Source organism: Brachyistius frenatus, unplaced genomic scaffold (genome assembly GCF_029030835.1).
Source record: "Brachyistius frenatus isolate BFR_SWC_R1_liver_20210118 unplaced genomic scaffold, ASM2903083v1 Contig_79, whole genome shotgun sequence".
Taxonomy (NCBI): Eukaryota; Metazoa; Chordata; class Actinopteri; family Embiotocidae; genus Brachyistius; species Brachyistius frenatus.
The window spans coordinates 47,983-60,711 of record NW_027210678.1 but is presented as its reverse complement, the minus strand read 5'-3'; the positions used below and the strand labels follow the sequence as shown (position 1 = coordinate 60,711).

Below are 12,729 nucleotides of genomic sequence, written 5' to 3'. Positions count from 1 at the left end.
TACTAGATAGTATGTTAGTGCGGATACTGGAACATACTAGATAGTATGTTCGTGCGGATACTGGAACATACTAGATAGTATGTTCGTGCGGATACTGGAACATACTAGATAGTATGTTAGTGCGGATACTGGAACATACTAGATAGTATGTTCGTGCGGATACTGGAACATACTAGATAGTATGTTCGTGCGGATACTGGAACATACTAGATAGTATGTTCGTGCGGATACTGGAACACAGGGAAAGAGTGCTGTTTCTTTGAGGTTTAGGTCAGGTGGAGGTCAGGTTAATAGACTGTAGGGTGTAGGACAGGTGAATTGTAGGACAGGTGAAACCCTAATCTTATAATAAACTAAGTACACACGCCACCTCATTTTTTATTGAAAGAGGACTTTAATGGCGACCAAACAAACCTCAGACTGAATATTAAAGTCAGTGATGACATCAATCTTCCTGTTCAACAGTCACATGAAACCATCAGTTATCACAGAACAAACAGCACACACACAGACACAAACATACAAAGAAACGCACACTCTTCATCTGTGGTCATAAACAGGTTGTTTTATTGGATTTTTCCACAGAGCTGCTGTGACCTCATCAGTGTGAGGTCATCATTGTGACCTCATCAGTGTGAATCGTTGATGTCAGAATAAGATGTCAGAAGGTTTTACAGGTCTGAAACACACCGACGGACATCTTTAGAGGACAGGTGTTGACAGGTAGGAGGAGTCGACAGGTTAAACATCACTGTTAACAAACACGTATCTCTGCTGCTCATACATAACAAGAACTTTATTTCGTCAGAGGGAGTGTAGATGTGTTTCGTTGAATATCTTCCCCTCGTGCTCTAACGGAACTGAAGTGGACTCACACGCAGACCGATCACATCCTTACCGATCTCTGTCACCTGGAAGATGAAGTGAAGATAAAGGTCAGAGGTCACGAGGGAACAACAGATACCATCAGCTTCAGGTGTGCGTAGTAAGCATTGTTTATGATACACAAACAAGACGTAGAAATGTATGCAGCAGATCGTTAAAACAAACCCCTCCGACCTCAATACTGGTCAGGTACCCTTTAAGAAGCACACCTGCAACAGGTGTCTCCAACAGGAGATCTGCCTGGTTGATCAGAGGAGGGAGGGAGCACCATCACCTCCATCTTTGCCACCTTTATATGTGGTCAGTTAAAGTCTGTTTATCTCCGAGGTCACAGGTACAGGTGTGGTGCTGACAAGTGTTTGTAGACATCAGCTGGCTTATTATTTCTACTTCTACCTCAGTAATCAATAACATGAGATCACATCTGATTGGTTAACGGCAGCCCCCAAAGTTTATGAATGAATCCGACGTTCACCAGGACGAACACCTGGAGACTCTTTTGTATGGAGCGACCCACCTGGTCTACCTGTGCGACCCTGCTGACGTACCTGTGTGACCCTGCACACCTGGCCCTTGTAGGGGGGGCAGTAGCAGGCTCCAGACAGAGGGCACTTCTCGACAGGTCGTCCTCTGTAGAGGGGGACAAAGGAGGCGGCACAGAGGTCGAAGGGGTTGTGGGGGTCGTAGTTGAGCTGGTGGGCGTCGGTCAGCGTCTTCTCGCAGGCGGCCAGAATCTTGCGCGTCTGAATGAAGGAGATTTTTAACACAAAGAGCAGGACGACATCAAAGATAAAAACTTGGTGAACACTGACGCTCCACTGACCTGCTGGGCGACGTCGGGCTTCGGGCCGAGCTCCAGGAGGCGCCGCGCAAAGCCCGCCGCCGTCTTGAAGTTGCGCAGCTTGAAGAAGAGGTTCAGAGCCGTGCGCAGAACCAGAACCATGTGGACCGGCTGCAGGTTACAGTGGGTGAAATAAGCCGCCATCTGCAACAGGAAAACAACAAACAGACGAATGACTCAACCCGGGGTTTACATGACAGCTGAGGGGAGGTCAGAGGTCAGCTGATTACCTCACACAGCCTCTTCTGCTGCTCCAGCGTGTCTTTAGGCAGCTTCTTCCTCTCCGTCTCCATGGTGAGACCCACGATGTACTCTCTGCAGATGGTGATCAGCTGCTGAGCCTGGAACACGTTTAGCACACGTTAATGAGTGGATGACGTGGAGCTGCATGTTGAAACATGCGAGGGTGACGAGCCACTGCTCGCTGCCCTCCGTTCAGCCTTCTGTCAATCACCTCGGCGATCTCCTGCTTGTTGTCGACCACCAGCAGCGGCACCGACAGCAGGATGGCTCGGAAGCGCTCCACTGCCTCCTCGAAGCGCCCCGCGGTGGTCAGCTGGTAGCACTGCTGCAGGCGGGCAATCAGGTCAGACAGCCGGAGGCCCACAGCGGGGAGACCCTGCTTAGCCCCGCCCTCCTGGTGAACAAACAACATGTTTACATCATGTTTCAGTCAGAGGAGAAGGAGGAGACAGCAAGAGGAGGAGTCACCAACCTTCCAGTTCCTCTGAGGGTGGCCCCGCAGGCAGGGCAGTGACGGTAGGCCCAGGTAACAGGTGCGACCGCGTGACAGAGTCTGCAGGAACAGAGACTTATAGGGGCCAAAGGTCACCACGCCCACCTGGTCGTGGAGCAGCTGTAAGCAGAAAGACCATCAGTGACCCGTTTATATTCAACAGTGATGATGTCGCAGAGTGGGCGTACCCTCATGGCTGTTTCAAAGGAGCCGGACAGGATGTGGTCCACAGGCAGCTGGGAGTTGTTGCACCACATCTGGGTGGGACTTAGGCCTTTGGTGGGTGGGACAAAGAAGCCGTCTTCTGCTCCTCCCCCTGCTCCAACCGGCACGTCCTATGGAACAGAGACTTGTTATACTGGCGTCCCCATGCATCTCTCTCAGGGTCGAAGGTCAAGCTGGAGAACAGGTGACTCCTCAGAAATATGATAACTCGGCAGGGCTGGTCCTGTTTCTGTGTTCGGTCTGATGTCTCACCAGCTCTGGAGGGAGGTCCAGGTCCTCCTCAACCTCCCAGCCTCCTCCCTCCTCCTTCACTCCCCCCTCGTCCCCCAACCCGTCCTGGGCGTCCATGAAGCCGTCTGACCCAAACACAAAGAGACACAGCGTCATTGTTGAATTGTTGGTCCAGAACCGTCACTAAAACAGAACGTTTGGAAAGTTTACCTTCATCCAGCTGGAGCTCGGCGTCGTCCCCCCAACCCTCCCCCCCCGCAGCCTCCATGTCCGGGTCTGCAGCCATCTGACCGGCCTTCCCTGCATCACAGGAGCAAACCCATCAGAACCGGGTCAACTTCAATTACACAGACCAAACCCTTCAGAACAGGGGGGACCAAGATCTAGATGAATAATATTAATAATACTTAGATCTATATTAGGTAGGTAGGTAGGTATTTACTTTATTAATCCCCGAGGGGAAATTTTTTAATTTAAATTTAATTTTTAATATAATATATATTTTTATTTATATATATATATATATATATTAATAATATTAATAACACTAACAGGAGGGATGAAGATTTAGATTAATAACACTAAAACACACTCACCCTTGGCTGCGATGGCGCCCTCAAAGAAACCCTTGGAGACGGTCAGCAGAGGCCAGTTGGTGTCCAGAGGGTTGATGGGGGGGGGCGGCTGCAGCAGCTGGGCGTCGGGATCCACCTCAGGCACCTGTAGCACACACCAACTATCATTAATATTATCATCACTATGATCAATATTATTATTCTCATTATTATAATTACAATCACTAGTATTCTCATTATTATGATCATAATAATTATCATCATCATCATCATCAGTATTATTACTATAATATTATTATTAGTCCGTGTGGTGGATGGAGGTGCAGACCCACCGTCTCTTTCTCGGGGTCAAAGGTCTCCTTCAGGGCTTCGGCCTCCTCGTCCAGTCCGTGTGTGGCTGCAGTCAGGAAGGCCAGAGACTCTGCAGACACCCAGATCACATGACCACGAGACGCTAAAACATCCTTCTACCGGACTTCTTTCTAATTATTATTGATCCCTGATCACATGAAGAGGAAGAATGAACTCACTCTGTCCACAGTTCTTGAGGATGCGGACCCTCTCGCTGACGTCTCCGAGGTACAGAGCCGCCTGGTAGTGACCGCTCATGTCTTTTCTGATTTCAGCTACACACCAAAGTACACACGTTAGACACACAACATGCATCCAATCTTTAGAGGATCAAAACGTCTCCACTCACCGATCTTCATCATCTTGCGCAGCTTGGCGAGGTTCCCCGTGATGAGGTAGAGGAAGGTGAGCTTGTCGAAGTTCTTGGTCCTCTGGTAGCACATCTCCACCACCTGGTGGTGACCCTGCAGCAGTGCAGCCTCGCCCAGCCGCTCCCAGCAGCTGCGCTCATCCAGAGCCTTGGCTGCCTCCAGCGCCACCTGTAGGAGGGGAGGACATGTTGAGTGGGCCAGTGGAGTTACTGAACAGAGAGGGCGCTGCAATGTCACAGGTGTTTGGACCTTCACTGATAGGTAATCAATACATGGATACCTTGATCCACCCTATTCTCACTGATAGATAATCTAAACATTGATCACCTCGATGTTTCCACACTCCAGAGCCAGACTGAAGCGCGTCTTCTCGTCTTTGACGAAGTGCAATGCGACCTCTGGGTAACCTTTCTTCTGCAGGTAGGCGATGATGGATTGACCAACCAGCTTAGCGTTCCGCACCATGTGGAGCACCTGGAGGAGTGACATCACAGGAGTGGCATCAGGACGGACGGACAGACACACACACACACACACACACACACACACACACACACACACACACACACACACACACACACACACACACACACACACACACACACACACACACAAGTTCTTGGTCCTCTGGTAGCCGCCTCCTCACCTCGTCATACTTGCGGTTGACTAGCGCCAGCTTGAAGCGGTACTCTGTGGGGTCGATGGTGAGGACACGGGGTCGACACTCTCGGTCCAAACAGTACACGCTGTTCCCTCGGACCCGGGTCACATAGATGGGCAGGTCCAAGGTTCTGATGATACCGTGGTCCCTGCAGGGAACCCAGGACAGTCCATGACACGCTGTGCTGATTATTACATGTTACATGAACCAAGGCACCCGATGTTTAAATACAGCAGTTCACACCTGTCGATCACACCTGTCAATCACACAGCTCGTGTTTTCTATTGGATTATTTCTACTGATTACTCTGAGCGGGTTGTCCTTCAGTGTCCTGGGACACATTCAGGATGACAGACAGGGGACATGAGTCCCAGACCACCTCCCAGACCAAGTACCAGACCCCGTGTCATCCCATCACCAGGACAGACGAGGACAACGTGAGGACAACATGAGGACAGACGTACCCGGAAGTGAGGGCATATTTGATGTGGTTGGAGGTGGTGTAGATGAAGACGCCGCTCTCGTCCCAGGCGCCGCTCTTCACACGGATGTTCTCGTGGATGTTGCAAAGACTCTCCAGCTTACGATTGCAGATCATGATGGCTGGAAGAAGAAGAACATTGTTTCCCAACAATCTGTGCAGAAATCTGTCAGTTGGAACACACAACACATTAAAATGTTCTGTTCTTCATCTGTTGTTCGTTTAAAGGATGGAAAGTCTCTCTTGCTTTAAGCCCCGCCTCCATAAACAATGTCTTCTTCACCTGCATGTGACTTCAACAGATTCAACCAGCATAAGTACAGAGTTCCACCCGTTTCCTGTCGGTCTGTTTCCTGTTTCCAGCCACCTGTCGGTCTGTTTCCTGTTTCCTGTTACCTGTCGGTCTGTTTCCTGTTTCCTGCCACCTGTCGGTCTGTTTCCTGTTTCCTGTTTCCTGTTACCTGTCGGTCTGTTTCCTGCCACCTGTCGGTCTGTTTCCTGTTTCCTGCCACCTGTCGGTCTGTTTCCTGCCACCTGTCGGTCTGTTTCCTGTTTCCTGCCACCTGTCGGTCTGTTTCCTGTTTCCTGCCACCTGTCGGTCTGTTTCCTGTTTCCAGCCACCTGTCGGTCTGTTTCCTGTTACCTGTCGGTCTGTTTCCTGTTTCCTGCCACCTGTCGGTCTGTTTCCTGTTTCTTGTTACCTGTCGGTCTGTTTCCTTCCACCTGTCGGTCTGTTTCCTGTTTCCTGCCACCTGTCGGTCTGTTTCCTGTTTCCTGCCACCTGTCGGTCTGTTTCCTGTTTCCTGTTACCTGTCGGTCTGTTTCCTGCCACCTGTCGGTTTGTTTCCTGTTTCCAGTCACCAGTCGGTCGGTTTCCTGTTTCCAGCCACCTGTCAGTCTGTTTCCTGTCTCCCGTCGGTCTGTTTCCTGTTTCCAGCCACCTGTCGGTCTGTTTCCTGTCGGTCTGTTTCCTGCCACCTGTCGGTCTGTTTCCTGTTTCCAGTCACCTGTCGGTCTGTTTCCTGTTTCCAGCCACCTGTCGGTCTGTTTCCTGTCTCCCGTCGGTCTGTTTCCTGTCGGTCTGTTTCCTGTTTCCAGCCACCTGTCGGTCTGTTTCCTGTCTCCCGTCGGTCTGTTTCCTGTCGGTCTGTTTCCTGTTTCCTGCCACCTGTCGGTCTGTTTCCTGTTTCCAGCCACCTGTCGGTCTGTTTCCTGTTTCCTGTTACCTGTCGGTCTGTTTCCTGTTTCCTGCCACCTGTCGGTCTGTTTCCTGTTACCTGTCGGTCTGTTTCCTGCCACCTGTCGGTCTGTTTCCTGTTTCCTGCCACCTGTCGGTCTGTTTCCTGTTTCCTGTTACCTGTCGGTCTGTTTCCTGCCACCTGTCGGTTTGTTTCCTGTTTCCAGTCACCTGTCGGTCGGTTTCCTGTTTCCAGCCACCTGTCGGTCTGTTTCCTGTCTCCCGTCGGTCTGTTTCCTGTTTCCAGCCACCTGTCGGTCTGTTTCCTGTTTCCAGTCACCTGTCGGTCTGTTTCCTGTTTCCAGCCACCTGTCGGTCTGTTTCCTGTCTCCCGTCGGTCTGTTTCCTGTCGGTCTGTTTCCTGTTTCCAGCCACCTGTCGGTCTGTTTCCTGTCTCCCGTCGGTCTGTTTCCTGTCGGTCTGTTTCCTGCTACCTGTCGGTCTGTTTCCTGACCACAGGTGGAACCACACATTGTAGTGTGTTTGCTTCCTGTCAGAACCAGAGGTTCGTGTCTTACCGTGTTTGGCCAGCAGGGCAACGTGGCTGGTGTCGGCGCTCCACACCACGTACTTCACCTTTGCGATTTTGACGGTGGCCAGCGAGCGTTTCTGCTGCACGTCAAAGAGCGTGACGCCATCGGCGTCGCGCAGCAGCAGCGAGCCGGTTCCTGCGTAGAAGATCTCCTCGCAGCTCGGAACCTGGACCTTCTTCACGATCTCGTTCTTCAGGTTTTTAATCAGCAGCTGCAACACAGAAGGAAGTTGTTAAATGAAATGGTGGTGAACAGGAAGTGATCGTCTGAGGAACTCTTACTGCACACTTCTACTTACAGAGTGCATCCGGTCCAGAACCGCAAACCTGTTCCGGGCCACCCAGACTGCCGTCAAACCCGAAGACCTCTTCCCCTCCGGAGCTGAGAGAAGGGCAGTTATTTAAAGTGCTATTAACATGCTAACAACATGTTATCAAGATGCTATCAACATGCTGACATGTTATCAACATGCTAAAACATGTTATCAACATGCCAACTACTTTTTAATCAACATGCTAACATGTTATCAAGATGTTATCAACATGCTAACAACATGTTATCAGATAGTTGACCCGACAGACGTGCGAGTGTAAGTGATTCAGTGAGCAGGAAACGGCAAGGCGGTTCGGTACCATCAGGGTTCTGGGAGTCGCTCTCTTTGGGGATAGAATACAGGTCGTAGGTGCTGTTCTCCAGGTTGGTCGCCCTCTGGAGGAGGAAAAGAGCATTACATGAAACCAGACTGCAGACCAGTGAAGGACTCCTGTGTGTGTGTGTGTGCGTGTGTGTGTTCTTACGGTGCAGAGCAGCACAGCGTTCTCAGCAGGGTTGTACGACATGCTGAACACAGGGAACTTGGAACCACTACGAGAACAAAGATTCACATGTTTACAGTCATTACGTGGCATCACAAGGTTTCTCTGTAGTAATACTACTACTATTACTAATAATAAAAATTATAAATTTGTAATAATAATACAAAGAACAAAAACACTAATAATAAAAATAATAATAATAATGTACCACAGAGAGAACGTACCTGCGCAGCTGCATCACAGCCGTGTCCTTGCTGCTGTTGAAGTCCAGCTGGCGGAGGAAGCGGTCCTTGACGTAGTACAGCATGTTGCCGTGAACAGCGTACGCAGGACGCTCACGCTCCAGCTTGAACACGATCATACCGCTGTCATGACCTGAAGGACAGGAAGCAGACGAGTCACACAGGAAGCAGACGAGTGTCACGCACAGCTCCGCCCTCCACGGCCTCCACTCACCTGCAGCGAACAGGTTGAGGTTGGGATGTGCCCCCAGAACCCAGAAACGGTCGTGGTCCCGACGGAACGTCTGCACGCCCGTCCTCTTGGACATGTCCCACACTCGGATGCTTTTGTCCTCAGAGTTGGACAGAATGAGCTCCTGGCGAGGATGGAAGACGGCACACGACACGTTGTTGTAGTGACCGCGACAGGTATCTAGCTCCCACGCCTTGGACTCTGAGAGGAGGAGGAGGAGGAGGAAGAAGAGGCAGGAGAGGAGGAGGGTTAGTAACACACACCGTAACACACACCGTAACACACACCGTAACACACTCACCGTTCATCCTCCAGATCTTCACCTGGCGGTCGTCGGCCCCCGATACGATCAGAGGCATGCTGGGATGGAAGGCGGCCCAGTTGACCCCGCGGTCGTGACCCTGGACACACACACACACACACACACACACACACACACACACAAATTCACTCCACTAACAGAACCTCTACAGTGTCTGAGAACCAAACACTGAAAGAATGAAGAACTTAAAGGAACTTTCGTCCAAAGAACTTCAGGTGTTCGGAAGGGAGGCTGATGACGGTCTCACCTCCAGGACGTGCTTCACAACAGCGTCTGAGGCTCCAAACAGGTCCACGCCAGAGATACCACGGACCTCCGTCTCCACGGCACCGGGAGACAGGTTCTTCTTCCTCAGACCTGGAACCATTGGTCAGACACCACGGGGACCCATATTCACGTTACACAGGGCACACCCACAGATGAGGATAGGACGGACAACATGGAGACACACATTATTTAAAGATAAAGGCAGAGGAGAAACAAACACACACACACACACACACACACACACACACAACAACACAACCTGATTGACTACTGAAACACAACACACACAGACACACAACAACACAAACTCTGCTCTCCCAACCCGCCGACTTGAGTCTGGAAACAATCAAACAACCTCCTCTGATTGGGTTACTGAGTTGCTGCGATCTGATTGGATGGCAGAGCTGTCCGTCAGTCTCCACCACTGATTGTGTCTCAGACTCAGAGTTGAGGGGGAAAGTGAAGAGAAAACACAGCTTGTATTTGAAGGTTGATGAACAGCTGGTTCAGAGACGTGGACCCAGGAACCCCTGTGCAGCGGTGGATGTTTCCAGGGGAGCGTGGGGTGAGGTGGACACAGGGAGGGTGGACTGGGCTGATGGGGGGTGGGGGGTGGTGCTGTAAAGACGTACTCTGATTGGGCGTTGGATGACAGGAAGTTAGTCTTCTTACAGACTCATGCATGTTTTTGTCAGTCACATGTTAGAGATGAAGGGCATGACGTGGTAACCATGGCAACAAGAGATAACACACTGATGTAGAATTCAGGTTGTATTGATCGTATATTGACCGTGTTGTATTGATCCTGTTGTATGAGCAAAGTGAACAGAAGAACGGGGATGTTTTACAGCATCACTGAGCGTGGGTGCAGTTATTGGCGGTCAGTTTGCAGCAAACAGTGAAACAACAGTGAGACGGCGCGTGCAGAGAACCTTCCTATACAGATAAACCTGCCGTGCACGTCGCATGAAGAGCTGAACATGCTGCAGTTAGGTCACGTGATGGAGGAGTTTATGAAAACAGAACAGAAGCTGCAGGACAGGAGACAGATCCACATCGTGTGCATGTTCACAGTGATAAAAGGAAACGATGAAGAGTTAAAGAGAACAGAAACAAGAGGGGAGGAGCATGCAGAGGCTCAGAAACACCTCTCCTCTTCAGAGAAGTGTTTCTGCAAACCGCCCACAGATCTGTCCTCTACACGTCGGAGAGGAAGAGGAGGGTGCTCCTCTTCTTCCCCAAGCGTTCGTACCACTCTGGCCCCCCGCCCCCTCCCCCAAAACGAGCCCGCCGTCCTCCGGTCCTCCATCCCCAGGCCCTCACCGGAGATATCCCAAACCCGCACGGTCTGGTCCAGACTGGCCGACACCACCAGGTCCTCGGACGGGTGGAACTGGGCGCACATGACGTAGTGATTATGTCCGGTCAGCACGCTGTGGACGGGAGAGGAAGAGGAGAGCGGCCGGTCACACACTGACGACACTAAGTTTCTGTACTTTTCTCAGTTTCTGAGTTTCTAGTGTTACTTTGCAGCTCAGGACTGAACGAGCTGTAACAACATTCATGTTCCACTCTGACTGTGAGCTCAGTGCAGCGTCTCACCAGACGCAGGTCCGGGACTGCCAGTTCCAAATGCGAATGGTCTGGTCGTCAGAAGCGCTCAGGATCCAGGGGTACTCCTGCAGGGTGAGATAACATCAGAAACAATACTAGGAGTTCATCACTCCTCGATGAAGACCTTGAAGGTGTTGATGAGGAAACAGGGATGTGATGAATGTTGGTAGAACTCACATGGTGAAAGAAGGTGGTTCTGATGTAGTCCAGGTGTCCCAGGAGGGTGAAGAGGCAGCGCCTCAGCTTGTAGTTCCACACCTGGTCCAAACAGGAAGTGATCATCTTGACATGTTAACATGTTGTCAGACAGCACCATGAAACATCCTCCAGATATCCAATGGAAGTGTCTGACACACAAACCAGCACCAAACAACATCTTCACTACGTGTCACGCCCACGCCTCAGCAGTCTCACCTTGATTTTGTAGTCGTCCCCTCCGGACACAAACAGAGGCTGCTGCTTGTGGAAGTCGATTCCTCTGACGGGACCTGCAGACCATCAACACATTAGACTCTGTCCAGAACACAGAGACACAAACAGCAGCCTCAGCACCGCCTCACCGTCATGCTCATCAAACTTGTCAATCAGCGTGCACATCCGGTAGTCCCACAGCTGGATCACCCCGTTGTGCAAACTGGCAAGAACCCATGGCCGTTTGGGATGGAAGCTAAGGCCTGAAATGTAGAACCGGATCAATAATATTCAGTGTGATCACAGCTGAGGGCTGCTCCCACATCTAACAGCAGCTTCAACACACCTGAGCAGCAAACAGACGATTTAAAGCTGGAGTCGGTTGGAACTTTATACCAACCTGAAACAGCGGAAATATAGACCCGGATCAATAATATCATGGAGTGTAAACACCAGAACAGGCTGTTTAAACCCGGATCAATAATATTATTGAGTGTAAACTCCAGAACAGGCTGTTTAAACCCGGATCAATAATATTATTGAGTGTAAACTCCAGAACAGGCTGTTTAAACCCGGATCAATAATATTATTGAGTGTAAACTCCAGAACAGGCTGTTTAAACCCGGATCAATAATATCATTGAGTGTAAACTCCAGAACAGGCTGTTTAGACCAGGGGTGTCAAACATCCGGCCCGCGGGCCTCTGTTTAGACAGAGAGCTCCTCTCCGTTGGTCGCGGCTGGACAACCGGCCTGGACAGTTGAGGGCCGGTAGTTCCAGAAACGTAGTGACCATTGGCTTTGAGCGTGACACAGATTATTTAAAGATAAAGTTTCTGATCGATAAACGTCTGAAAGAGGAATATATTAATCAACCGATTTTTTTTAAAGAATAACTAACCGAGCAGGAAAACGGCAGCAGGCTAACGTTAGCTGCTCTGCTAACAGCAGACTCTTACCTTTCACACGGGCCGACTTCGTTTCAAATTTCGTTAACATCTTCACTGTTCAGCGGTTCAGGACTTAATTTAAATGTGCTAAAGCACAAAACACGGCAGCAGACAGGCAGACTGCGGCGGCCTGCTCTCCTCTTCCTGACACGTAGCTCTGTTTGTCTTCCGGTTTGGAACAATAAAGTTTCAAGTGAAAATGTGACGCAAAAAGCTCCACGGCGGAGGCACACAGAAATACACCACATAGAACTGCACCGAGAGGAGCCACATGGACTACATGATAGCATAACACATCTAAACTGTGTTTTTCTACAGTCCAGTTCGTAGAAACCATTCAAACACAATTCTATTCTATTCTATGACAACGGAAACTCTGGTCGAAGGCCATGTCGACTGAAAGGTCCAGAACAGATCCTAACTGGACCACGTGGTGGAGCTGTTTCCTCACCTATGATTCTCAGATCAGAAACCTGTCAGCTGAAAGCTGCAGAAGAAGCTTGAAAGTTAGTAAAGAGATATGAAGTGTTGTGGTTAGTGAAGAGATATGAAGTGTTGTGGTTAGTGAAGATATGAAGTGTTATGGTTAGTGAAGAGATATGAAGTGTTATGGTTAGTGAAGAGATATGAAGTGTTATGGTTAGTGAAGAGATATGAAGTGTTGTGGTTAGTGAAGATATGAAGTGTTGTGGTTAGTGAAGATATGAAGTGTTATGGTTGGGACTCTATGGCAGCTATACTAAGGGGAGC

The 12,729-nt window shown here is 50.1% G+C and overlaps 1 protein-coding gene across 1 annotated transcript; it reads right to left on the bottom strand.

The window, feature by feature from the left end:
• Positions 1–545: 545 nt before the first annotated feature.
• copa (COPI coat complex subunit alpha) lies at positions 546–12,140 on the bottom strand. Its single transcript, XM_069708859.1, has 30 exons — positions 11,989–12,140; positions 11,180–11,293; positions 11,034–11,107; positions 10,797–10,877; positions 10,608–10,684; positions 10,329–10,438; positions 8,986–9,095; positions 8,718–8,817; positions 8,399–8,617; positions 8,167–8,317; positions 7,925–7,991; positions 7,760–7,835; positions 7,426–7,508; positions 7,113–7,338; positions 5,341–5,479; positions 4,862–5,024; positions 4,543–4,689; positions 4,194–4,383; positions 4,024–4,119; positions 3,826–3,914; positions 3,515–3,638; positions 3,129–3,218; positions 2,940–3,043; positions 2,651–2,797; positions 2,442–2,582; positions 2,181–2,363; positions 1,957–2,067; positions 1,709–1,870; positions 1,434–1,628; positions 546–911 (listed from the first exon to the last, which is right to left on the bottom strand). The coding sequence occupies exons 1-30, from the start codon at positions 12,026–12,028 to the stop codon at positions 852–854; spliced, it is 3,669 nt and encodes a 1,222-aa protein (XP_069564960.1). The 5' UTR covers positions 12,029–12,140; the 3' UTR covers positions 546–851.
• Positions 12,141–12,729: the final 589 nt, after the last annotated feature.

What these genes read in the sequence shown, in the direction of transcription:
- copa (XM_069708859.1), bottom strand. Translation starts at nt 12,028, where the DNA reads ATGTTAACGAAATTTGAAACGAAGTCGGCCCGTGTGAAAG. An exon ending in ACCCTCAGAGGAACTGGAAG is followed by an intron (nt 2,364 to 2,441) that starts GTTGGTGACTCC and finishes TTTGTTCACCAG; the next exon opens with GAGGGCGGGGCTAAGCAGGG. An exon ending in AGGTGTGCAGGGTCACACAG is followed by an intron (nt 912 to 1,433) that starts GTACGTCAGCAG and finishes TTCATCTTCCAG; the next exon opens with GTGACAGAGATCGGTAAGGA.